Source organism: Sturnira hondurensis, unplaced genomic scaffold (assembly GCF_014824575.4).
Source record: "Sturnira hondurensis isolate 20B ecotype Veracruz unplaced genomic scaffold, ASM1482457v3 Scaffold0002597, whole genome shotgun sequence".
Lineage (NCBI taxonomy): Eukaryota > Metazoa > Chordata > Mammalia > Chiroptera > Phyllostomidae > Sturnira > Sturnira hondurensis.
The window spans coordinates 2,405,641-2,432,072 of NW_028075228.1; the positions used below are offsets into that span (position 1 = coordinate 2,405,641).

Below are 26,432 nucleotides of genomic sequence, written 5' to 3' on the forward strand. Positions count from 1 at the left end.
TGTTCTAGTTGTTTGCTTAGTTTGTTTTTGTTTTTGGTGTGGTTGTTAATAATTGTGAGTTTGCTGTCCTTTCACTGTTAATATTTTTTATCTTCTTTTTCTTAGCTAAGTCCCTTTAACACTTCATATAATAAGGGCTTGGTGATGATGAACTCCTTAAACTCGACCTTATCTGAGAAGCACTTTATCTGCCCTTTCATTCTTTGCTGGATAGAGCAATCTTGGATGTAGGGCCTTGCCTTTCATGACTTGAAATACTTCTTTCCAGCCCCTTCTTGCCTGTAATGTCTCTTTTGAGAAATCAGCTGACAGTCTGATGGGAACTCCTTTGTAGGTGACTGTCCCCTCATCTCTTGCTGCTTCTAGGATTCTCTCCTTCATTTGAATCTTGGGTAATGTAATTGTGATGTGCCTTGGTGTGTTCCTTCTTGGGTCCAACTTCTTTGGGACTCTCTGAGCTTCCTGGACTTCCTGGAAGTCTCTTTCCTTTGCCAGATTGGGGAAGTTCTCCTTTATTATTTGTTCTAATAAGTTTTCCACCTGTTGCTCTTCCTCTTCCCTTTCTGGTACCCTATAATCCAGATGCTGGAACATTTAAAGATGTCCTGGAGGTTCCTAAGCCTCTCTTCATTTTTTTTTAAATTCTCATTTCTTCATTCTTTTTCTGTTTGATTGTTTCTTTCTTCCTCCTGGTGCACTCCATTGATTTTAGTCCCAGTTTTCTTCCCATCGCTATTGGTTCCCTGTGCATTTTCCTTCATTTCACTTAGCATAGCCTTCATTTTTTCATGTAATTTGTGACCAAATTCAACCAATTCTGTGAGCATCCTGATCATCAGTGCTTTGAACTGTGCATCTGAGAGTATGGCTATCTCTTCGCCGCTTAGTTGTATTTGCTCTGGACTTTTGATCTGTTCTTCCATTTGGGCCATTTTTTTTTGTCTTGTTGCAACTGTTGAACACAAGGGGTAGAGCCTTAGGTGTTCACCAGGGCAAGGCAACCCAGTCGCTGGGTTGTGACACTATATTTGGGGGTGGGGTCCAAGAGTGAATGAACAATGACGCTTGCTCTGCTCTCTCCTGGATTTCAGTCCCTTCCGCTGCTTCCCCCAAGCAAATTGGGCCCTTCTGTGCTGATTCTCATGTAGGTGGGTTTGTGTACATCCTAGGACCCTGTGGGTCTCTCCAAAGAACTCTCCTGTGAGGCTGGGAGTCTCTCCTGACACCTCACCCCCCACGGGTGTTTTCAATTGGTGTTTTGAGGCTTTATTTCCCCTCACTGGAGCCCTGGGTCATGTGGTCTGTCTCGCTCCCTGGTTTATCTGTGTGCAAATGCAAGACTGCCCAGTGAGCCAGCCACCCTACGCACTGTGCTCTGCTTCACAATCGCCACCTTCTGGGTCTGCCTGTTGCTGTCCCGCACCCGGGGTCTGCCAGTTGCCACCTGCGTGCCCAGGGTCCACCCACTGCCATCTTGTGCACCTGGGGTTCATCAGCTGCTGCCTTGTGCACCCTGTGCTACTGCTTTTTTTGCTGTGATCCCTCTGTGCCTGGCTGCCCAACTCCGCCCCTCCTACTGGTCTGGATGAATGTGTCTATTTTAACTCCTTGGTTGTCGGACTTCCATACAGTTCAATTTTCTGTCAGTTTTGGTTGCTATTTTTTTCTAGATTGTTGTCCTTATTTTGGTTGTGCAAGGAGGCACAGTGTGTCTATCTACACCTCCATCTTGGCCAGAAGTCTTGCTCAGTCATCGTCAGTGCAGTAGCTACACAGTACACGTGCTCACTCAGTGGCATCTACTGCCCGCAATGACTAGTACAGTGAGTGGTCACGGTTCACACATGCACTCTCCGTGGCTGCCAGGTTACATCGATGTGGCACAGACTGTTCTTGTTATATTAACAATGGCTGGACTTTTTCTGGACAGACCTGGTAAAAGTAAGTGGCACACCTATGTCCATGGCAGCATTATTCACAACAGCCAAAATGTGTAAGTAACCCACATGTCCACCAAAGGATGAATGGGAAAAAACTGCTGCACCTCCAGACAATGATTATCCAACACCAGAAAGGAGTGAGGCACTGACACATGCCACCACACGGGTGAACCTTGAGGACAATAAGCGAAAGGAGATAAGCCAGTCACAGGAGTCAAACACTACGATTCCACTCACAGGAGCTACCTAGGGCAGTCAGCCGAGACAGAAAGCAGGACGACGGCCATCAGGGCGGGGTCAGGGATGCAGAGGGAGCAGTTAACGGGGGCAGAGCTCTGAAAGGTGAGGAGTCCTGTGGGCGGATGTGGTGATGGCCGCACAACATCACAGGTGTATTCAAACACTACTAAACTGTGCACTTAAAAATAGTCGAGGTGGTGAATTTTATGACATGTGTATTTTACCACAGTTAAAAGCATTTTTTGTTTTAATAAATGAATATTCCTCATTGGCAGCGGCTCTCCTCCAGGTGGTGGTGCCTCAGGACCCAGGAGCCTTTGTTCTTCCCTGGCTTCCAAGGTCACCAGGTGTGTCTGGGGAGCTGAGAACCCAGGGGGGAAGGTCATTTCCTCTTGTGGAGCATAGGGGGCCACCCAGCCACAGGGAGGCTGGGAGACGCCGCTAGCTATGCTCGAGGGAGAAGGGGACCAGGCTGGCGGGCCCAGAGCTGGCCCTGCATGATCACGCTGGACCCAGCAACCGGCGGGATGGAGAGAAAATTGAGCCTGGTCTTGCCTTAAGTTTCCTTGTTGTTCCAGGTATGTACCTACTCAAGGCCATTTTCAAAGTAGAGAGAAAGTGATGAATCTGTCCAAGTCAAGAGAATGGCCCCATGGGACCCTGGTCCCTGTGAAGAGGGTATGACATGTCCCTGCATAGCTTGCAGGTGTGGGGCTATGAGTAAAATGCAAACAGCGGAGGCACTGTGCCCAACACAGGCCCAGGTCTGTCTGGGCCTGCACCGTTTCCCGGGGCCCTGCAGCAAACGGACATGAAATGGGTGAGTTCAAATGGAAGAACTTCAGGCAGGGTCCTTCCTACCTCTTCCATCCCCTGGGGGGCTCTAGGTGCCCCCTGGTTTGTGGCCGCATCCCTCTAATCTGCCTCTCCATGTGTGTCCCTGAATCCTCACACGATCTTCTTACAAGGACTCAAGGCCTTCTTAGAAGGACACCTGTCCTACTCTAATATGACCTCATCTTAACTACATCTGCAAAGACCCATTTCCAGAAAAGGTCACATCTGAGGTTCTGGGCGGACGTGAATTTTGAGGGCGCTGTTCACCCCCAGCCAGCCCCCCATGATAAGTACTGTGCTCTCACCAGCCTCAAAGCGGGTGTTCTTATCCATTTACCACAGGTGGGGAGACTGAGGCTCAAGTGGCCGAGCTGGGACTCTCACACCTACAGTATCCTCCCAATCTAGGAATCCAGGCTGGGGGTGGGGGCTCGGGGGAAGAGGGGGTGGGGCCCAGGGAGGCCAAGGTGAGATGTGGGAAAGACATCCTCTTGCCTTCCCAGGTGCCTGGGTGGGCGTCCGAGGTTCGGGAAGGGGTCGGGGTCTGAGCGGCTTCATAGTCTTGAGGCACCCAAGCCAGGGAGGGCTCTTAACTGCTTTGAAAAAAGAGTTCACCAGGGCTTTGGGGCAAAAGGGACCAAGTCTCCCTGGGGACAACAGCAGAAAATCTCAGGTCTGCCCCCAGACCAACCCTACTCCTCTCCCAGGATAGTGTCATGGGGCCAAGGGCTCAGAGTCTGCCAGTCAGAGTAGAGCAAATGCAGGTGACAGTAAAGAGGACACACATATATATTTAAACCCAAGTTGCCAACAGTTCTCCAAAAAAGGTGCACATGGCCAACAAGCACACATGCTCGTGAAAGATGCTTAACAGCACTCAGTACCAGGGAAACAAAGACTAAAACCACAAGGAGGCGCCACTGCACCTGCAAGAATCTGGAGAAACTGGAAGCCGCCCACCCAGCTGATAGGAATGCAAAATGGGGCGGCCGATGTGGAAAACAGTATGGCGGTGCCTCAGAAAGTTGGAGCTAGAATTGCTGTGTGGGCCAGCGATCCCACTCCTAGGGAGACAGCCAAGAGAACTGAAAACACATGTCCACACAAAAATTTGTGCACGGATGTCAATAGCAGCGTTATTCCTAACAGACACAGGTGGAAACAACCCACACGCCCATCAGTGATGAATGGGGAAGTAAAGGTGGCCTGTTCACAGTGCAGTAGAACAACCAAGAAAAGGGACGAGGCTCTGACACACGCCACCTGCCCATGGATGAACCTGGATGAACCTGGAAAACGTTACACGGAGGGAGCGAAGCCAGACACAAAAGGTCACCTATGGTGTGATTCTGTTTATATGAAATGTCCAGAACGGGCGAATTCATGGGGAATGTAGATTTGTTGCTGCAAGGGCCTGGGAGAGGGGGAGGGGGAGGGGGAGTGACTGCTAGTGGGGAACAGGTTTCTTTGGTGGATGTTCTGGACGTAGCTAGTGGTGATGGTTGCACGACTCTGTGACTGCACCAGAAACCACCAAATAGCGAGCACACTTTGTAAGGGTGGTTTTTATGGTATGTGCCTGTATCTCAAGGAAAAGAAAGTGATGGAGGCACTTCCATTTCCTCTCACAGACAAGAGTTATGTGAATCTCTATACCACCCCCTTCTGAGGTTTGTGTGCCTGGTGTCCCCCATTGGGGACTAACCCTGCCTGACTCCATGTCCCAGTAGGGTGTCCGTGGGGGTGTCTGCCCTCTGCTCACCCCCTCCCACTTGAGGTGGGCACATGACCCAGCATGGTCAATCACAAATTCCCATCCCTCATGCACAGGGAGTGGACAGGTGACTCCAAAGAGCCAGTGGAGCCTTTCGGGGTCATTTCTTTCTTTTTTAAAAAATATTTTATTTATCTTTAGAGGGGAAGGGAAGGAGAGAAGGAAGGAAATATCAATGTATGGTTGCCTCTCGTGAGTCCCCTGTGGGGAACTGGTCTGCAACCCAGGCATGTGCCCTGACTGGGAATCGAACCGCGATTGTGTGGTTCGCAGGTCCGCGCTCAATCCACTGAGCTACACCAGCCAGGGCTCGGGATCATTTCTATATAGGTGCTAGGGGAGAAAAGACTTCCCCCCCTCCAGGATTGAGAGCTGTAAGGGTTCTGTAGGAACAGACCTGCTGATCTCCCAACAGTGTCTGCACAGAAGCTGCTGGGAATGCAGTTAACACAGAGGAAGAGAGAGGCAGAGCTCTGATGTTCCCTGAACCCTGACCCCGCTGCGCCTGAGCCAACCTGAGAATGAGAGCCAATGCAGGGCCTTGTGCTTGAGCTCATTTGAGCTGTGATCCTGCAGCTTGAACTGAGTCCTGACCAACGCAGTCGGATCACATTGTACAGACGTAGGTTTGGAGAAAACCTCAGTGGTTGAAACGAGTCTCCAAAAACACCTACCAGTATGCATTTAGAGGTTCTGTTATACAACATAAGTAGATCTTGAAACGATGGAAACTAAGCTAGGCAAGGTGCTTACGCAGACATTCCCATTTCCCATCTCGCTCCTTTCACACCTGCTCTGTTTCTCCCTCCTGCCTCCAGGCCAGTAGGGTTTAACCCGTAACTTCAACGCTCCAATGGTGTGATTCTCTGGGCATGAGACAGCTGGCGGAGGGAGACCTGGGACAAATGACCCAGCAGAACCAACCCATTAAGGGGTGTTTGGAGGCAAATGGCCATTTTAGGCAGAATCTTGGGTGGTGGGGGGTGGGATGGGGAGGGAGAATGATACCAGACAAAGCCTGGACCTCACCTGGGAAGAGTGGCGGGGGCATTTGGGGAACAGAGACGTCTCTAAGCAGTGGCAGATTCTTTTAGTAACTGAGATAACACCCTCTTCCATCTCCCCAAACCACCTGCAAAGTCCATCACATCATACTCGCCTTGTGTAGGTCATTTTTCATAGAAAATTCATGCTCAGCAAAAAGCCAGGAAAACTGGAGGAATGCCCACAAGCTTGGGGGCATAATGTATGAGCATGCGCGAACCTGAAAACTGAATAAATTTGCGGGAAAGGGAGGGTGGGCTACGAGGCTTGAGCTGACTCTGGGCTGTCCAGGTGAGCAAGTTCTGATCCATGCTCTCTGGAGGGCAGGCCTGACTCCAGATGCAGAAACATCTGGATTTGCAGAGCAGCTGAGATGGAGAAACAGAAAGAAAGGCATTTACAACCACAGGAACAGCCTGGCTGTGGGGCAGTGTGCCAAGTATAGTGAGCTGAATGGATCCCCAAATTTACATCCTCCGGGAACCTCCGAGTATGGCTTTATTAGGAATAGAGTCTTGTCCTGGGTGGGTAGCTCAGTTGGTTAGAGCATCATCTCAGTACACCAAGGTTGTGGGTTTGATCCCCAGTCAGAGCACATACAAGACTCAATAACGAACGCATAAATAAGTGGAACAGCAAACAGATGTTTCTCTCTCTCCCCACTTCCTCTCTCTAATAATCAACAACATAAAAAAAACTGTTTAAAGGAATAGGGTCTTTACAGATGTAATTCAGGTAAGTTCATACTAGATTAGAATAGGCCCTAAATCCAATGATGTGTTCTTATAAGAAGAGAAGACACAAGGAGAAGACCACAGGAGAACACAGGCAGAGACTGTGTGATGAGGAGACCACAAGGAGTGACGAGGCCACAAGCTAAGGAAAGCCTGCAGCCACCAAGACCTGGAAGAGGGAGAAAGGGTCCCTCCCTAAAGCCTCGGGAGGAAGCAACCCTGCTGACACCTTGGATGTCTCTGGATGTCTGGCCTCCGGGACTATGACAGAATGAGTTTCTGTGGCTCTGGGCCTCCAAGTCCATGGCCCTTTGCTATGGCAGCCCCAGGACCCTCACGCAGAGATGATCAGGAGTGTCTCACAATGGGCCAATGGCCCCGTGTGGCTGGAGCCCATGGTGTGTGGGGACGAACACAGTGAAAACACTCCTTTTGGCCTCCGACACCCACTGAACTCTGTATCAGTCAGCTATTTGCACAATAATGCTGCATAACAACTCCCCTCCCCCGAGGTAGGTGGCTTAAAGTAATCACTTATTTTTCGCTCATGCGTCTGAGTCATCCCAAGGGTCCTTCATTCCCAGGGGAGGTGGGGTGGGGGAGGGAGGATGGTCCCTTCCCAGGGCATTTCACAGCACTGGCAGGAAGGAGTACAGAGGGACGAGCCTACACAGCCTCCCCAGGCCTCAGTGTGGGGCTGGCACGTCATTGCTGCCGTCCCGTTTCATGGACCAAAGCCTCCCGTGGGAGGACCGAGAAGGCACAGGGCAAAGGGCGTGGGCCTCGTACTGAGGAGAGAAATCAGGACCAAAGGTGCAAACCTACCGAGCCACCTTCGCTTCCTGCTGGACTGAAATGAACTTAAATGATATTGAACAAACCTCTCAGATCTGACCAGTGGGGATAGGGCTGTCCCAGGTACTGAGTGCATTGTTTCACTCAGGTGGGAAAACTGAGGCTTGGTGGCTGTCAGGAATTGAGGTCTGGGGAGTCCTCTCCACGCCTCTCCCTGCCTGCTTTAACACACCATGGGAACCAGAATCAGAGGCCTTGCCTTTCCTTGAGACATTGTTACTCTTCACAACAGCCCCACTGGACACACACTATCTTCAACCCATTTTCCAGAGTTGAAAATGAAGGCCCGGGGAGTTACTTACCTTGCCTGTGGCCAGAGAGCTAAGAACAGCAGCTCCCCTTCTCCATTTCTTTCAAAGATGGAGAAGAAATGGGTCCAGTTGCAACAGGAGGGTTTAGGATTAGATTTACAGGAAAGATTGCTGCAGTCACCAAGTCTGGGGACATATCACCAGTCCATTTCAGGGTCCCTTTCCTAGGGCCTTGAAAAAGGCGACAGCTTGTCTTACACAGAAGGGAGCTCAGGGGAGGACAGATTAAAAGCTCCATGGCGCCTGCGCCGACGCCAGGCCCCGGGCCCTCTGGCCCAGGGCTCTCCTGGACGCAGCCAGCCTGGGGCCGGCTCCCAGTTTCCCCACATCACCCAAGGTGCCTCGCGAGTGCCAAGTGGGAAAGCTGCCTGTGGGTGAGTCAGAGGCTCTGTGCATTCCGTCTAACAAGTGGCTTGGAGTGAAATGGGCCAGATCTTATCGCATCTGACAGTCTGCATCCTCTGACCCCATGCCTGAGGGTGAGACACCCTGTGGCAAGGACCAGAGGCGGTGGAGGTGGGGGCAGGGGCTGGCTCCCCAAGTCTCAAGCCCTGACACCTGCCAGCCCCCAAGAAGTACGGTAGAGATGTTAGACACAAGGCCAAGGTCAGGAGTTCCTGGATCTCTGGGATGGAACCCGAGGTTTGTGGGCACACCTGGCCCTGAGGCAGCAACTTCCTCACACCAACCAAGTCCTCAGCTGGCCCTGCACCTGGGCATTTCCCAGGATCCAGCACCCACTCCCTAGTCTTTCCGTCTCCATTTTTGTTTGTTTGTTTGTTTGTTTCTTATGTGCGGAGGGCAGAGCTCGAACAGATGGCTGTCGCCTGGTGTGACGTGTGGTGGGCCCTCCCCAGAGGCAGGAAGCTGCTTGCACCCTGCATGGAGGGCCCAATCCCACAGGGCCTGGAAGCTCGACTGCAGAGCAGGCCACCTGGGGGTGGGTGGCAGGAAGGGGACAGGCATGCCCATTCTGGAGGGGGACAACTGGGAACACAGGGAGGGGGGCGGGAGTGAAATGCCCCATTTCCCAGCCAGAACGTGGAGGCACGGGTTTCCCGTGGAGCTGTAGCAGTCCCCCCACACTCTTCAAACAACACACACTGATCACCGTCCAGCGCTGAGGCTCAGCAGTCCAAACCGAATCTGCTGCAGCTGCAATCAAGGTGTGGGCAGGGCTGTTTGCTTCTGGAAGCTCCGGGGGAGAATCGGTGTCCCCCATTTCCCAGCTGCTGGAAGCTGTCCGCATTCTTGGCCCGTGGCCACATCACTCCAACCTCTGCTTCCGTCATCCCAGCTGCTTCTTCGACTCTGACCTCTAATAAGGACCCTTGGGACTACACTCACCTCCCACCAGATAATCCTGGATAATCCCCTCATCTCCCAGCCCCTAATTTAAGCACTTCTGCAAAGTCCCTTTTGCCATGGAAGGTGACTGCCACAGATTCCAGGGAGTGGGACATGGACTTCTTTGGGGGCCATTATCTGCCTGCCTCGGGGACAAACCCCACAGGGCACAGCAGTGGTCAAGGCCACCCCAACCGGTCCTCCTGCAGGCCTCCCTCCCAGACAAGGCAAACTGGGGCAGCCTTTTTGCCAGGCGAGGTGGCAGCATCTCCCACAGGCTTCAAATGCACCCATCTCTCAGCCAGCAGTGCCTGCTCTGGGGGATTGTGGTGCAAACGCACCCACCCAGGAGCGAAGTCTCGTGGACAAGGGTAGTCTCTGCCGCCTGGCGTGTGAGACTGAAAGACCGGATGCTCCTGACCCGTCCAGAGACAGAGGAGGGGTTGGAGCAATAGCATCAAGTAGCCAAGAGAGAAACCTACAAGTCTGGATTTGCCGACATGGAAAGACGTCCTTGATATGAGCAAGGAGAAAAGAAAAACAAAGGACGGAACACCACGGACAGTGCAACTCCATCACTGCAACAGGAAATCACGCAGGGGTGACGTACGAGTCCGAACATGAGTTGAAGAAACATCTGAGGAGACTGTCGTTCTCTGTGAGGACAGCAGCAGATCCTGGTGGGACACAGTTACTTCATACCAATCTGTTTGGCTGCTTTAATATTTTACAAGACTATATTATCATTTTAATAATATTTTTAAACCAAAAATACCACCCCTCCCCCAGTTTTGGACCCTCAGAGGTCCTGTTTCCTCTGAAAGGCAAACATGCTCTAGTCAGGAAGCCCCAGGAAATCTTCTGGCAGGTGACGGGCTCTGCCTGGACCCTGGGCTCTGGGCAGGTCTCCCTGCACCTGGCTCTGGGTCGGGCCTGCTGAGGGTCTGTGAGTCACAGAAGCAGGGGAGCCGCCATGCACAGCTGATGGCAAATAGGCAGGGTGCCCCGAGACCTGGCAGCAGAGATACCAGCTCCGGGCCTGGCATATGGCAGGTGCTCAGGAATTGGCTACGCATTCGGAAGCCCCTCCCTGAGCAGGCCACACTTGAGGTTTTCACACCAAATCCTTCCCATTCCTGCGACAATGCTGTTTTTAAGGAACATTTGGAGGGAGCCAGCCAACACCCCCATATTCATTATTGGGGGCCCCTGAACTTGGTCCAGGTCTGAAGGGGCTGAGATGTGGAGTAGGGCGGGAGGCGACACCCCAAGCATGAGGTCTAGCCCCAGCTCTGAGACCTGGTGCTGCCCTGTAATACAGGGGGCCTGGCTCTCGGCCACACTGTCAGCTGGGCCCGCTTTCCCACCGTGCTGGCAGAGATGGCCCCATCCTTCGGAGAGCCTACCTGCCTAGCAGGAGGATCTGAGTGCAACAATCAATTAGCCATGCCTGCCATGGTTGCAGGAGGAGGAATGGCTGTCAGTGTGCCAAGAATTTGTCATTTCCCGTCTCAATGCCTATCAGGGTCCCTCCTGCCTGCACCTGCCTGCGATTCTGCTCACTCAGCAAAGCATCATAAGACAGGGTGTCAGCTGACAGCCCTGCAACTGCCATGACGACCCAGCAGGCCTCGGTGCGCAGGGGCAGGTGCCCTCCTCCACCGGCCAGCTCCAGGAAGGCTCTTGCCCCCACCAGGACAGACTGAGCCCTGGGCCTCCTAGCCCAGCCCTGCCTCCATCTTGCACACCCATGTTCGTCGGGCGCTGCTCCCAGGGGAACAAGAGGTCGTGGAAAAGCCCTCCAACCACGTCCACCTCCTCCTCAGCCCCAAGCACAGCAGGCGGTCGCTCCCAGGAAGCAGAGCTGGCTCCAAGCTCTAGGCTTCAGGTTGAGTGCCAGAGGAAAGCCAGGCCAAGAAGTGGGGGGTGGAGATGTGGGGCGTCTGGAGCACCACCCTGCCCGATGTGTTCTGGCTACCTGTCCCCCGCCACTCCAGCCACCAGTCAACCTGAACAGCAAGTTCAGAAGCCAATCTGGTCCCCTGCAGGGACCTCCGGGAGGTGGGGGGTTGCACACAGTGAATTCTCATCCTCACCTTCACCCTTCGCAAACACTGCTACACCTGGGCGCTGTGTTACACACTGCACATACACCATCTCGTGTGACCCCCCACAACACAGGACCCCGGGGAAGTTTACCTGCACCATCCTCTGTGAAGTCAGCAACCCGCTTACAGCTACAGAGCACACCAGTGCATCAGGACTTGGACCACCTCTGTGGGGTGTCTGGGCCCAGGCACTGCGGGCTAAACCTCAGGAGCACACAGTCCTCTCTCCCACGAACTTTGTGGAAGATGCTGCCTTGCTGGACCCAGGAGGGTCCACCTCGTACCCTCGAGAATCTGTGGGCACCAAAGGGGCAAGCAGGATCACATGGTCCCTTGGAAAGAGCTGGTCACTCAGCTGTCACAACCCCCTCTCCTTGTGAACTTGACCCAGTCACCCTGTGCTCCAAGATGGCCATGGTCACTGCCATGCCTCTAGGTTCCCAGAACCAAAGGAAGTAGCTGGTGTCCCAACAATGAAAGAAAGTGGGGCTTAAGCAGTTACACATTCATTCACAATAGAACTACTGCACAGACCAGAAGCCCTTAAGCCAGACACCCTCCCAGGCTCCAGAGACCGCACTGAGCCCCTGGCCGGGGAAGTTCATGTTCCAGCAGAATGGGGGTCAGTGCATGAGAATAAACACCTCTTCCAGTCAGTTTTACCACTTTGCAAAACCTTTTGACATCTTTCCACAGTAACATTTGAGACAAATCACAGAGGGAGCAGAGAAAGGGAGGCCAGCCAACGCAACACCACCAGATTCCCCCCCGACTCTCACAGGGCCACAGGGTCCAACGAGCCAATGCGTTTCACACCCTGCCTGGCCCTGGGCAGACACAGCCCTTGGGCCCCAGCGCTCTCTCCCACGGCTCTGGGCGAGGTGTCAGACACCTTCTCAAGCCTGAGACATCAACCCAGGTTGCTGCTGAATGTCCAGGGCCACCACAGGGAGGACGGAAGGGGTGGGGCAAACAGGCCACAGTCTGCCTTGACTGACTAGCCTGGCTGAGTGACAGGGCAGAATGGGGTACATCACAGCCCATCACTAACGGGGGTCCACAATGGGTGCAGAGGACTCTACAGGAGAATGTCATGGGTGAAGGATGGCAGCGCCCTCTGCTCTGATCTCATCTCACCCAGACCAACCAGCCTTGTGCACCTGCCCTTCACCCTGAAGACTCTGCCAAGGCACCCTCTACCTTCCGCCTTTGTCACAGGCACATCTGTGAGTGTCTCCTCTCCCCTGTGGCTTCCTGTGAGAGAAGAGCGGTGGTGCTCGACCCAGCCGTGCCAGCATCATGGGGAGTCCTCGGGAATGCAGGTTCTCAGGCCCACACCCAGACCCACCCAATCAGAAGCTCTGGAGGCGGGGCCCTGCCATTTGCATTTTACATACCTCCCAAGGGTGCTGGGGGCACCTGACAATCACCTGGAGAGATCTGAAGGGCTCTGCAGCCCAGGAACTTGGCATCTCGGGATGGCCAGCATGTGTCTGAGCACCCCAGGCAATTCCAGCGTGTGCAAGGGGAGGGGTGGGTGTGGGTGGGGAGTGCGGGGGCTTCAGAACCTGCTGCAGACACTGCCCCAGGAGGCATCCCGGCTCCCCCTTATCTGTATTGCTGGTCCCTGGCCCTTGGCTGCTGTGGGCCTTGGGCCACTCTGTGACGTGGAGAGAATGGGACCACCTCTCAGAATGCAAACTCTGTGCAACCCCGTTTAACGAGAAAGACTGTGTCCCTGTCCCGGGAGCACAGGGAAGGCCCCGGGCACTCTGAGAGGACACACCAAACCATTTCTCTCTGACTCAGCTCAGCAGCCCATGCCCTGCTGGTCACAGCTCCCTTGTCCCCCAGGGGTCTCTTTATTGGCTGTGACGGTGACCAGAGTCTACCCGGACCAGCCACTCTGCAGCCCCATGGGGCCACTTTCACACTCCAGTGGAGGGTGGGCCTTGGGGCTTTGGGGACACCGGTCCAGCCATCCATCTGCTGGCTTCACTCGCAAGGATGAAGCCTCTGTTCCCTCCTCCTTCTTTTCAAATCTAAGCCCTCTGAAAAAATGCAGGATGCGCAGCTCCACCTGCAGCCTGGAACGAGGCCCATTTTCAACCCCATCATAGTAACTGAAGACACTGTCACTTTCTGCCTCCAAGGAGCAACCCTGGGGGCACCAGGAGGCCAGCAGGACTAGGTGGCATCTGTGGATGTGCAGACACACCCACCTCCCTGTGAGGCTGGGGACAGCAGGGTGGGAGGGGCCGGCATGGCTCAGGAGAGCCCTGGGGAGGGCAATGGAACACACCAGGCCCCACAGGAGCTGAGGGCTCTGTGTGCTGCCCCTCCCATCCTTCCATGGGAGACCTGGCCCAGAGAGGTAAGTCTCTCCCCCAGGTAACTCGGCAGTGATGGGCCCAGGCTGGACGTGGGTTGCAGGCTCCAGGAGCTCAGACTCTGAGAAGCCGTTCCAGATGCCACCTGAGGTTTGCTCTCTTCTCAGACATGTTTTAAACGCTAGACTCCAACTTTGTTCCATGACCTGGGAGACCCATCTAGGAGGTGATGGAAGGGGCACCGGGGCTGCACCCCCCCCAGCACTGCGCAGGTCCAGGCTATGCACTGCCCCTCCCACAGTGCCCATGTCTCCGTGTGCGTGACTGAATGTGTATGTGAGGGTCCGAGCCGTGTGTGTGGTGCTGCGAAGGTGATTATGAGAGTGTGTGTCTGCATCGTGTGGGGTGTGTGTATGTGCTGAGTGGGACACCCCGTCAGCCAGTCTGGTTCTCTCAAGGGGGCGAGACTCCAAAGCGCCAAGTGTAGCAGATAGATGCAATCAGGAACCCACTTTACTCCTCCCCGACCACAGCCCAGGGGCTGGCCACTCCGGTGACCCGGACTTAGCCCTCTCCCCTCCTTCACCCAGTGCCCCTGCCCCTGACATGAAGTAACACATGGCAAGGCCTCCCCAGGAGACACGGGAGCACTGGGGCTGGCTGGCCAATGCACCACAGGTCACGAGCTGCCCAAACTTCTTTGTGCCCCTCTTGCCCCCCGGCCCAGCACCCGGCCTTCTTCTGGTCCACGCTGCTCATCGATCAGCCCCATGAAACCCCACACTCTCCCCGCCTGGAGGAGCGCAGAGGCCCCAGGCCCGGGAGGGGGCTGTCTCAGATCCCAGGCCTTCAGGGCAGGCAGGTGCCATTACTCCTGTTTCACAGATGAGGAAACAAGGGCTCAGAAACGCTGAAAAACGACCTGAGTAGAGCGCCCTGGGTGTGCTGACTCCGAGCTCTGCCCACACCACCACCTCACTCCTTCATGAGACAAGCACCCCCAACTTCTGTGGGGTTTGTCAGGAAACTCCTCAGTCCTAACAAATTTGCCTGGTCATCGGACTCAAATCAAACCAGTTCTGTGCCCTCAGCAGAGGACTAACCTGCCTGCCAGCCGGGAGTTGTCACCAGCACCCAAAACCTCTTTTTAACCCTCGCCTGATGACATGTTTATTGATTTCAGAGAGAGAGAGACAGAGGGAGAGAGAGACGGCGGGGAGGAGTGAAACATCAGTGTGAGAGAAAAGCATCGATCAGTTGCCTCCCACACGCGCTCCAGCCAGGGACCAAACCTGCAATCTAGGTATGTGCCCTGACCAGGAATCGAACCCACGACCTTCTGGTGTACAGGAGGAGGCTCCAACCCATTGAGCCACTTTGCCAGGGCCCCGAATCTTTGACGATGCCATGCCCTGCCTCTGTAACTACTTCTTGTCCACTGACGTCAACAAAACAAACATAATACAAAAGGTAAAAAAAAAAATCACTGAAAAGAAAGAAATATGGCAAAATGCCAGTGAGAGTCTCTGGTGACACATCAGACCAGACCCCACGTTGCTTTTCTTTCACACCCCATTTTCCAAGTTTTCTGTGTGGGGCAAGTATTACATTTCAATTGGAAAAAAATGAGCCTCATCTGACCCTACAACACCAGGTGAGTAGTCATAAATGCGGCTCCTATTTATTTCTATCACCTGGACACTTCTGGGGGGTGGACAGGAGGCGGACACAGCAATTCTGACCTCGGTGTTCGGGGAGCAATGCCATTTTTCTGTCAGCTTCTTGGAATGGATTCGTCTCCCTCTAAAGCCTCAGATGCTATGAGTGGCAGATATTCTGCCAACACACTGCAGCCACCATTTCTGTCCTTTCACTATGGATCAAAGGTCACTGACAACCAGAACCAAATGGGCTAACATTTTAATTAAGTGACGAGGTTGGGAAGGCCTGAGCGCAACTGAGCCGGGAACTTTCCTCGAGTAACTCTAGCCTGCCCCTGGCTGAGAACACAGAATCATCCAGAAAGACACTCGTCCTGGAAGCTCCGGCCTGGGCACGCCAAGGGACCTAAAGCAGTCCCCAGACCCTTTTCCCAGGTGCCAGGACCCTCAGGCCCCCAGCCTGACCCGGGAAAGCAAACAGACGGTGGGGGCTCCTGGTTAACTCAGGCAGGAATCGCTCCTGTAGAGGCCAGGAGTGTGGCGACCTGACAGCTGTGGGGTCCCAACAGGACAACTTCCTTTGACCGTGGCAGGCACCTGCCCCGTTCCTGCGGTCCACAGCCCCACCTGGGCCAGATCCAGGCTTATGTGCTCACCACAGCCGCTCCCAGGGGGAAAGTCCCTGGGCACCCCTTCTTCCAGCTCTAAAACCCCTATCCCTGCACCAACACCAAAGATACCTCAAAATCCAACATGGTGCCCACCCACGTCAACTCCGGACTCACTACTCAGGGTCCTGCAGCCCTGCTGACCCCAAACTCAGTAAGTCCTGCAACCCATTCGGAACAGCTGCTGGCCTACGGTACCAAGGCTTGCCTGGAGCCTACAGCCAATCTGTTCAGCTGTCTCCCAGCGCCCAGGGACCATCTGGGCTGGAGGCCAGGTGGCCAGGGCAGCTTCCACCCTCCTTCCACATCTGAGCAATGCTGGGCACTCTGTGCCCAGCTGAGAATGTGGCCACGGAGGCGTGCACCTTTCTCTTTGCCGGCACCGTCCTATGCAACTTATCAGAATGGCCCACTCCTTTATTCATCAAGATTTGACATTAAACGCCAGCATGTAAACAGACAAAAGCGATATTGCTCTATTGGAGGAGGGGCTGTAGGACCCAGAACCTCTTGCCTCACCTCTGAGAACCTCTGAGGAACCCCAGGGTTCCAAAAGGCATAGTTTGAGAAATGCCAGCATAGGCCTTTAACCAGGCAGTGTGATTGACTAGATCGGGCCCAGCTGGCAACTCAGAACCACCCTGCCGCCCCGTGCCCCCTCTGCACTCTCCTACCTGGAGGCCGCAATCTCCGCCTTCTGCTTGGCAATGGTAGCAGCCCGCTCTGCTGCCTCCACTGCCCGATCCACCTTCTCGCGGATCTTGCTAGCGCGCAGCGGGATGAGGTTCTTGCGCTTGCCACTCACAAGGATGTTTTGCTTGTACTTGCCCTCCTCCTTGGTGCCGTCGGGGAAGGTCATGCAGCCATAGCCGTGCCGCCGGTTGCTGGCCCACTCGCCCTCATACTTGAGCCCATCAGAGCGCTGGCTCACACCGAAGCCCGCCCTCTTGTCGTTCTTCCACTCGCCCACATAGGTCTCAGTGGTGGTGGCGTCAATGTCATCCTCGATGACCGACAGCTCGGCCTCGCCCTCGCCCAGGCTGATGGTGGAGTGGATGTCGCTGGCCGTGGAGCTGACCGTGCTCATGCCAGCCTCGCTGCGGAACGAGCTCTGCTTGCTGCGCTGGCTGGCCAGGCTGCTCTTGGACTCTGACTTGCGCAGCTTCAGCCCGCTCAGCAGCGAGCGCCGGAACAGCCCCTTCTTCTTGCTCTTGAGGATCTCAGAGTCACTGTGGGCCACCAGCACGAAGCCCCCTCGGGACACGGCGGGGGAGCCGGCCACTGCAGGGGAGGCGTCCGGGTGCAGCGCAGCGCCGTTGGTGTGCTCGCTTCGCAGAGAGTTGATGGACGTCCTCAGGGGCGAGCGGATGACTGCCGCCATGCCATAGGGGACACTCTGCCGCACACCATAGCCTTGGCGCATGCCTCCAACCCACTGGCCCTGGTAGGTTCCTGTGGAGACAAAGGAGACAAGGTGAGCTCCCAAGACAGTGATGGAGGAGGGGCCCCTTATATGGTGGACAGGGTCTCCACGGTCCCCTCTGTCTTGGGACAACTTGGGGAAACTAACAGGCCATGGTGCATTTTTACAATTTGTACCACCAATGGTTGTTTTTAAAGACACGTCCATGCTGCTTCCCATGGTTGCATTTTATTCTCTCCCTTAGAATTTGGGGAGGGGAAGAGAGGCCTAATAGTCTGTGATATACAGACAGGAGCACAGAGTCCAGAGCAAACTGGAGAGCTGCCCCCATGCACGGGCAGAAGGTCACCCCAGAAAAGACTGGGAGAAGAAAGAAGCAGCACATCGGCAGCTACAGGGACACAGATCTGGGCTACACACGGAGTACTGAGGAGGCTGCCTTGCAGGTAGTAACTTCCCCATTGCCAGAGGCATTCAAGAAGAGTTTGGAAGAGCATTTGTTGGGGACACCTTTAACTGCATGGGGACCTAAGTGCTTGGAGACCGTAAGGTGTTGAAATTGGCAGACCTGCTATCCCCAAAAGAATCAAAAGTGGGGACTTGAAGAGATATTTGCCATTCATAGCAGCACTATTCACAGCAGCCAACAGGAAGAAACAACCCACATGCCCACTGCCTCACGAATGAATGAACAAAGTGGGATCTATCCATGCGTGGAATGTTATCTGCCCCTAAAAAGGAAAAAATTTTGGCATATGCTACAACATGGATGAACCACGAGGACACTATGCTGAGTGAAACAAAAAGGCAAAACTTCTATAATTATGTTTATTATTACCTGAGTAGTTAAATTCACAAAGACAGAAAATGGAATGGTGATTGCCAGGGCTGGGAGAGGGAAAATGGGGAGTTTCCCCATTAAAACTCTGTTTAATAGGAACAGAGTTTCTGTTTTAGATGATGGAAAGTATAGGTGATGGTTGCATAACAGCGAATGTCATGAACGCTTCTGGACTGTGCTCTCAAAAATGATTAAAATGGGGGACTTCTAGTCAAGGTAGAGGCATAGGTAGACATGCTTCGCCTCCTTGTGCAAACATAAAGAGTTATAACCAGCTCTCAAGCACAACACTCAGAACTGTCAGAAAATCGAGCTGTATGGAAGTCTGACAACCAAGGATTTAAAGAAGCCCCATTCATCCAGCTGGGTAGGAGGGGCGGAGTCACAGAGATGGAATAGAAAGGTGGCGGAACGGACAGTCCCACATTCACAAGTGGTGGATAAAAATTGGGAGGGATACCTTGGGGGCAAGCAATCCCAGCCCAGACCACAGAGCCCAGGGTTCTAGCACTGGGAAAAAAAAAGATCCCCATTACCTCTGGCTATAAAAACCAGTGGGGGTTGGGGGCAACAGAAGAAGCTGCTGGATTTTCACTGCTTTAAGGGCCGGCACAGTCTTAAACCATAAGCAACCCCCAGGGCAGCAGCTGGAAGGCTGTCAATTGCATACAGAAAGTGGGTGAAGTGACTGGAAATGGGGCGAGTGCCAGGCAAAACTCCAGGAGCCAGGCATTGTCCCCTCTCTAAGTTCCGTGCCCCTCCCCCCCCAACACACAGCCATGAAGCGGTGAAGTGGGTTGCCCTGCCATAGCGATTGCCTACGGCTCTGCCACACAAAATTTACAAGTGCCTTTTTTTTTACAAAGGCCATATTACTAAGATAGAGAGTCACTGTAGCTCTATCTAATACAAAGAACACAGGGAGGCTGCCAAATTGAGGAGGCAAAGAAATGTGGCCCAAATGAAAGCACAGAACAAAACCCCAAGAAAAGAGCTACATGAAATGGAAATAGCCAACCTATCAGATGCAGAGTTCAAAACACTGGTGGATCAAGATGTTCACAGAACTCACTGAGTACAACAACAAAATAAAGAAAGAAATGCAGGTTACAGTAAGTGAAATAAAGAAAAATCCACAGGGAACCAACAGTTAAAGGAAGTAAGCCAGGATTCAAATCAATGATCTGGAACAAAAGGAAGAAATAAGCATTCAACAAGAACAGAAAGAAGTAACAAGAATTCNGAGCGCGGGCCTGCGAACCAGAGGATCGAGGTTCGATTCCCAGTCAGGGCACATTCCTGGGTTGCAGGCCGGTTCCCTGCAGGCCAACTCCCAGCAGGGGATGCACGAAAGGCAACCATACATTGATGTTTTTCTCCCTTTCCTTCCCCTCTAAAGATAAATAAATAAATAAATAAATAAAATCTTTTAAAAAAATTAAAAAAAAAAGAAAGAAAGAAATGCAATACTATGAAATTCTCAGTAAGTGAAATAAAGAAAAATTCACAGGGAACCAACAGTTAAAGGAAGGAAGCCAGGATTCAAATCAATGATCTGGAACAAAAGGAAGAAATAAGCATTCAACAAGAACAGAAAGAAGTAACAAGAATTCAAAAAACAAGGACAGGCATAGGAACCTCTGGGACAACTTTAAAAGTACCAATATCCAAATCATAAAGGTGCCAGAAGGAGAAGAGGAAGAGCAAGAAATTGAAAACTTATTTGAAAAAATAATGAAAGAAAACTTCCCTAATTTGGTGAAGGAAATAGACATACAAGTCCAGAAAACACAGAGAGTCTCAAACAAGTTGGACCCAAAGAGGAACATACCAAGATACATCATAATTAAAATGCCAAAGGTTAAAGATAAAGAGAGAATCTTAAAAGCAGCAAGAGAAAAGCAGTTAGTTACCTACAAAGAACTTCCCATAAGACTATCAGCTGATTTCTCAAAAGAAACTGTAGACAAAGAGGGGCTGGCAAGAAGTATTCAAGGAAATAAATAGCAAGGACCCACAATCTAGATTACTCTGTCCAGCAAAGCTATCATTTAGAACAGAAGGGCAAATAAAGTGCTTCCCAGATAAGGTAAAGCTGAAGGAGTTTACCATCACTGAGCCATTATTATATGAAATGTTAAAGGGGCTTATTTAAGAAAAAAGATCAGACTTCTGCCAAGATGGGGGCATAGGTGGAAACACTGTTCCTCCTCCCACAACCAAGTTTAAAGTCAACAGTTTCAGTAACAAAAACGCAGCCAAAACACAGAAAATTGAACTATACGGAAGTCCAACAACAACTAACCGTTCAGCCAGACTGGTAAGAGGGGTGGAGCCAGAGGCAGAGCAGGGTCGGGCAGGAAAGATCCACCGACTGACCCAGGGGAGCAGGCAGCCATTGGCGGATCCCAGGTATGGGGTAGCAATGGGCAGACCCAGTGAAGGCGCAAGGCAGCAGGCTGGCCGCAGTCACACATTTGCACACAGATAAACGAGCAAAGGAGCGAGCAGTGAGACAGACCACGCAGACCCCAGCAGTGGGAAGCAGCAGAGGGGACCACCATTGCCCCTCTCGGACCCTGCTCCCACATACAGCATCACATCCCAGTGACTGAGTTGCCCCACCCTGGTGAACACCAAGGGCTCCGGTCCTCATACGTAACAGGTGTGAACAGTCCCAAACATGGCTCAAGAAGAACTCAAAACCCCAGAGCTGATAACTCTAAGAGAAAAAGAAATAGCGAACCTCTCAGATGCACAGTTCAAAATACTGGTCATCAGGATGCTCACAGAATTGGTTGAATTTGGTCACAAATTACATGAAAAAATGAAGGCTATGCTAAATGAAATGAAGGAAAATGCACAGGGAACCAATAGCGATGGGAAGAAAACTGGGACTAAAATCAATGGAGTGCACCAGGAGGAAGGAAAAAAATGACCAAACAGAAAAATATGAAAAAACAAGAATTCAAAAAAAATGAGGAGAGGCTTAGGAACCTCCAGGACGTCTTTAAATGTTCCAACATCTGAATTATAGGGGTACCAGAAGGGGAAAAGAAACAGCCATAAGTGGAAAACTTATTTGAACAAATAATAAAGGAGAACTTCCCCAATCTGGCAAAGGAAAGAGACTTCCAGGAAGTCCAGGAAGCTCAGAGAGTCCCAAAGAACTTGGACCCAAGAAGGAACACATTCTCCAAGATTAAAATGAAGGAGAGAATCCTAGAAGCAGCAAGAGATAAGGGGACAGTCACCTACAAAGGACTTCCCATCAGACTGTCAGCAGATTTCTCAAAAGAGACCTTACAGGCAAGAAGGGGCTGGGAAGAAGTATTCCAAGTCATGAAATCCAAAGACCTACATCCAAGATTACTCTATTCAGCAAAGCTTTCATTTAGAATGGAAGGGCAGATAAAGTGCTTCTCAGATAAGGTCGAGTTTAAGGAGTTCATCACCACCAAGCCCTTATTATATGAAATGTTAAAGGGACTTATTTAAGAAAAGGAAGATAAAAAATATGAACAGTGAAAGGACAGCAAACTCACAGTTACTAACAACCACACCTAAAACAAAAGCAAACTAAGAGGACAGCTAGATCAGGAGCAGAACCATAGAAATGGAGATTACATGGAGGGTTAGCAACAGGAGAGTGGGAAGAGGAGAAGGTACAGAGAATAAGTAGCATAGATGGTAGGTAGAAAATAGACAGGGGGGAGGGCAGGAATAGTAGGGGAAATATAGAATCTAAAGAACTTAAGACATGTGGACATAAACTAAAGGGGGGGAATGGTGGGGGAGGGGGTGTGCAGGGTGGAGGGGAATGAAGGGGGGAATTAGAACAACTGTAATGGCATAATCAATAAAATATATTTTTTAAAAAAGAAAAAAGATCAAAACCGTGAACATTAAAAAGGCAACAAATTCACAACAATGAACAACTGAATCTAAAAACAAACAAAAAAAACCTAAGCAAACAACCAAAAACAGGAACAGAATATAGGTATGGAGATCATTTGGAGGGTTATCAGCTGGGAGGGAGAAGGGGGAGAATGGGGGAAATGGGCGGGATTATGAAGTATAATTGCTAGGAGCAAAACAGACAGGGGGAGATTAAGAACAGTATGGAAAATGGAGAAGCCGCCCTGGCTGGTGTAGCTCAGTGGATTGAGCGCGGGCCTGCGAACCACACGATCACGGTTCAATTCCCAGTCAGGGCACATGGCTAGGTTGCAGGCCAGTTCCCAGTCCCTGGCAGGGGACGCATGAGAGGCAACCATACATCGATACTTCTCTCTCTCTCTCTCTCCTTCCCTTTCCCTCTAAGATAAATAAATAAAATCTTAAAAAAAAAAAAAAGAAAATGGAGAAGCCAAGGAACTTCCACATGTGTCCCATGCACATGAACTAAGCAGGGAGATGGCTGGAGGTAAGGGGCTACCGGGAGGAGGGAGGCAAAGAGGGAAAAACTATGACAACTGTAATAGCATAATCAATAAAATATACTTTAAAAAGTGATTAAAATGGCATATTTTATGTTATCTGTATCTTACCATAATAAGAGAAAAAGAAAAATCAGCAAACCTGGGCTCATATTCTTGCTCCGCTTATTTTCTCTGTGACTTTAGGCTAGTTCCTGGACCTCTCTGACCCCCCGTTTCTTACTCTGTAATGGAAGGAATCTAAAATTCCTCATGCCATAAGTCGTCGTAAGAACGAAATGATCCTCAGCATGCTGCCATATATGAAGTAAACCTCCATCTGCATCAGTCCTACTTGTTCTTAGAATTATTACCAGGCCTCAGCAAGGCACCCATGAGGGGACCCCTCACTACACCTGGGAAGGGCTTTGGGGTGAGAACGGGGGTGGGGTATGTCCCATCACTCTTCCAACCCACTGTACTGGGGGCTTCGAATCAGAAGCTCAGAGGTTAAAACTTGCCACTATATGGTTTTAATTGTCCCACACAGCATTTTTATTAAAAAAATCGAAATTAATTGCCAACATTTCAAAGTCAAGAAATTTTACATAAAAGTTCAATTCTCTTGTTTTGCCTAAAAAGTACCAGATTTGGCAACCTTGGGTCTTTAATTTCAGGTAGCAAAATGGACTGGAGTGCAGCAGTAGTTGCCGCCTCTGGATAGGCACACCCCTCCCAGCCTGCCCTACTCCCCACTACTCCCTAGTGTCTCCCACCCAGGCCATCTCCTTTATTTATGTGTCCTGCACTGGAGGTAAAATCCAAACACAGTGTGGAATCCCAATACATGGTCCCACATAACCTGTCACTGACTTGTCACCACTCCATTCTGCCATCACCCCCAAGTCAGAACTGGTCCTGGCCATTCATAGACTTTTCTGTCTCTGAGACCTCGCCCACACAGCCTATCCTTACTCAAAATCCTCACCCTACCATTCAAATCACACCCAACCCAGCCCAGCTTGCAGTCCCTTCTCAATACAGTCTGGTGGAAAACTCCAGCCCACAGTGTTCCCCCCAAGCACCCACAGCCTCGGGGCATTTGTCCAACACTGCGTTGGCAGACTCAGGGGAGTGCCTGGGCTCTTCCATGTTTGCTGAGTGCATTTTCCCTGCTCACCCAGATTACATGCTCCAGGGGGAATGGGTCTTGCAGTCCAGACACCTCATTCTCTATACAGCTCGAGCCCAGCCCTCAGATGAGAATATGCAAACAGCACGGAATTGGCCAGGGCCCCAGACAAAGACCAGAGCGCCCTCTGCTCCAGCAGGAAGCAGCCTGCCATTTTTTTAAAAAAGAGTTTATTTATTTATTTATTTAGAGAGGGTAAGGGAGGGAGAATAAGAAGGTGAGAAATATCGATGTGAGACAGAAATATCAATCAGTTGCCCCTCACATGCCCCCAACCAGAAATCTAGCCCCACAACTCAGGCACATGCCCTGGCTGGGAATTAAACTGGTGACCTTTAGGTTTATGGGATTTAAAAAGTGATGCATGACCCTAGGAGTGGAGTCTGGGACCTATGAACATGATTCACTGAGGGTGGGGGCACAGGGGGTTGGAAGGGCAGGGAGGAGCCAAGAGGAGGTGGCCTCAGCTGAGGTGGACCCCTGCCTCAGCCTGATGGCATGGGGAGCTGAATGGAATTCACCCCACCCTAAGGTGAGAGGGTCAGACTTCTTGACTCTGAAAGCTGGGGAGGGAGGTACAGGATGAGGCAGCTAAGGTAAGGAGAAGGTCCACTGCCATCAACACAGGAAGCTACCCCTGACTGGGGGAAAATGCTGAGCACCCACTTACTCCTCCCACCCCTGCCCTGAACACGAGGCAGGGTTTTCTTGCCTCAGGCAGCAGTAGGCACCTCCTCCCCAAGGAGGCCTTGCACCTGCATGCCCCACAGCGCCCCCTACCCGCACCACCACCCCAGAATCAGCCAGTCTGACTGCCAGGAAAGGATAGTCAGCAGGCAAAGGCAGTGGCTGATTTTGTGCCGCTCAGCATCCCAGCGTGACCTGTGCTGGGCAGAGACTCCAAGGCTTGCCCCAGGCTGGGGTTATGAGAAGGATCTTGGGATCTGGCTCTGCAGCCTGTGGCTTCTGCCCTGCCTGGGCATGAGGTGGCCTGTGGGAACCTGGCCCTTTAACAAGGCCAGACTGCTGCCTGGATGGTGGCCTTCCTATAGCACCCCTTCCAGCCAGCAGGGAGCTCCCATTGTAAGAACTCTCGCCTCCTAAGCTCACCCCTGGCTTACTGCCCCTTCTACTTGTGAGCTGGGATGGGGCTGCCAGATAAAATATAGGGCACCCAGTTAAATCTGAGTTTCACGTGAACAACACACAATTTTTATGGGACACTGCATGTATAACATACTTATACTAGAGAAAGCAGACTGGTGATCTGAACCTCAAATGTAGCTGGGCACCCTCGGATTTTTGCTAAATATAGTCACCCCAGCTGGGACCTCCTAAGATAGCACCAAGGGTTTTGCTGAGAAGGGGTGCTAGGCAGGCCCCTCCCAAACTGAGGATTCCTGCAGAGGAAGGAGACTAGTCACCCTGCCCCCAGCACCTCCGCTTCCCCTCAAGGAGGCAGGGCTTACAGATAAGGATGGAATGAAGGTTACAGAGCGAAGGCATGCTGGGCAAACAAATGCGGCCTCTCCGTACAATGGAGTATTATTTTGCCTTAAAGAGGAAGGAAATTCTGACCCAGGCTACAACCTGGACGAACCCTGAGGACACTATGCTCAGTGAGATAAGCCAGTCACAAAAAGACAAATACCATATGATTCTGTTCACATGAGGCCCCTGGAGGAGTCAAACTCATAGAAACAGGAAGGAGAAGGGTCGGTACCAGGCACAGGAGGAGAGGGGTGCAGAGACAGTGTTTAGAGGGGGCAGAGTTTCAGTTTGGGAATGTGGGAAAGCCCTGGAGATGGGTGGCGGGGATGGCTGCAGAACACCGTGAGTGTACTTAGTGCCGATGAACAGTACACTTAAAAACAGTGAAAATGAAGCCCTGGCTGGTGTAGCTCAGCAGATTGAGCGCGGGCCTGCAAACCACACAGTCAAGGTTCAATTCCCAGTCAGGGCACATGCCTGGGTTGCAGGCCAGTTCCCGGCAGGGGACACACCAGAGGCAACCATACATTGATATTTCTCTCCCTCTGTCCTTCCCTTCCCCTCTAAAGATAAATAAATAAAATTTTTAAAAAACAATAAATAAATAAATAAATAAACTTGTTAAAAAACCAGTGAAAATGGTAAATTTCATGTTATGTATATTTCGCCACAAACAAGAAGTGAGGGTGGCCCCAGGAGCTTCACGTGTGGCCCGGGGGAGGCCGTGAGGTGCCGGGGCTCATGGAGGAGTGAGGAGTGGGGTCTGGACCCCAACCCCATACTTCCTGGATCTGTGACCTTGGGAAAGTGCTTTCACTTCTCTGTGCCTCAGTCTCCTCATCTGTAAAGTGGAGGAAGCTGGCTGTGTGGACAAAACGAGGTAATCAATGTAAAGTGCTGGCGGGTCACTGACAGTCAGTGAACAATTACTAAGCACCATCATCAAAACCTTAGGGAGTAAATAGCACATCATTCTCAGTCCACGCCATGAGCTGGGCATCACTGTTACTGTCCCTGGGATCCTCAGACGGAAATGCACAGAGGGAATCTAACAAAAAACCGAAGACGAACATCCGCTTGTGCTGAGTGACAGAGTGGGCGGAGCGGCGGTTCCAGATCTGGGCTTCAGGCTGTCGTCCCTCATTCTCTCCCAGAGTTCCCACATCATGTCACCCTGGCCTTCCACAAGCCACCCAACCACGTCCTTGAGGAGCTGAG

General features: G+C 51.9%; 1 protein-coding gene across 1 annotated transcript in view; it reads right to left on the reverse strand.

Moving 5' to 3' along the window:
- JPH3 (junctophilin 3) overlaps nucleotides 1–26,432 on the reverse strand; it is a 97,260-nt gene that overhangs the window by 40,698 nt on the left and 30,130 nt on the right. Inside the window, exon 2 of the mRNA XM_037040219.1 lies at nucleotides 16,524–17,301. Coding sequence (XP_036896114.1) covers nucleotides 16,524–17,301 — 778 coding nt within the window. The remainder of the gene's footprint in view (nucleotides 1–16,523; nucleotides 17,302–26,432) is intronic.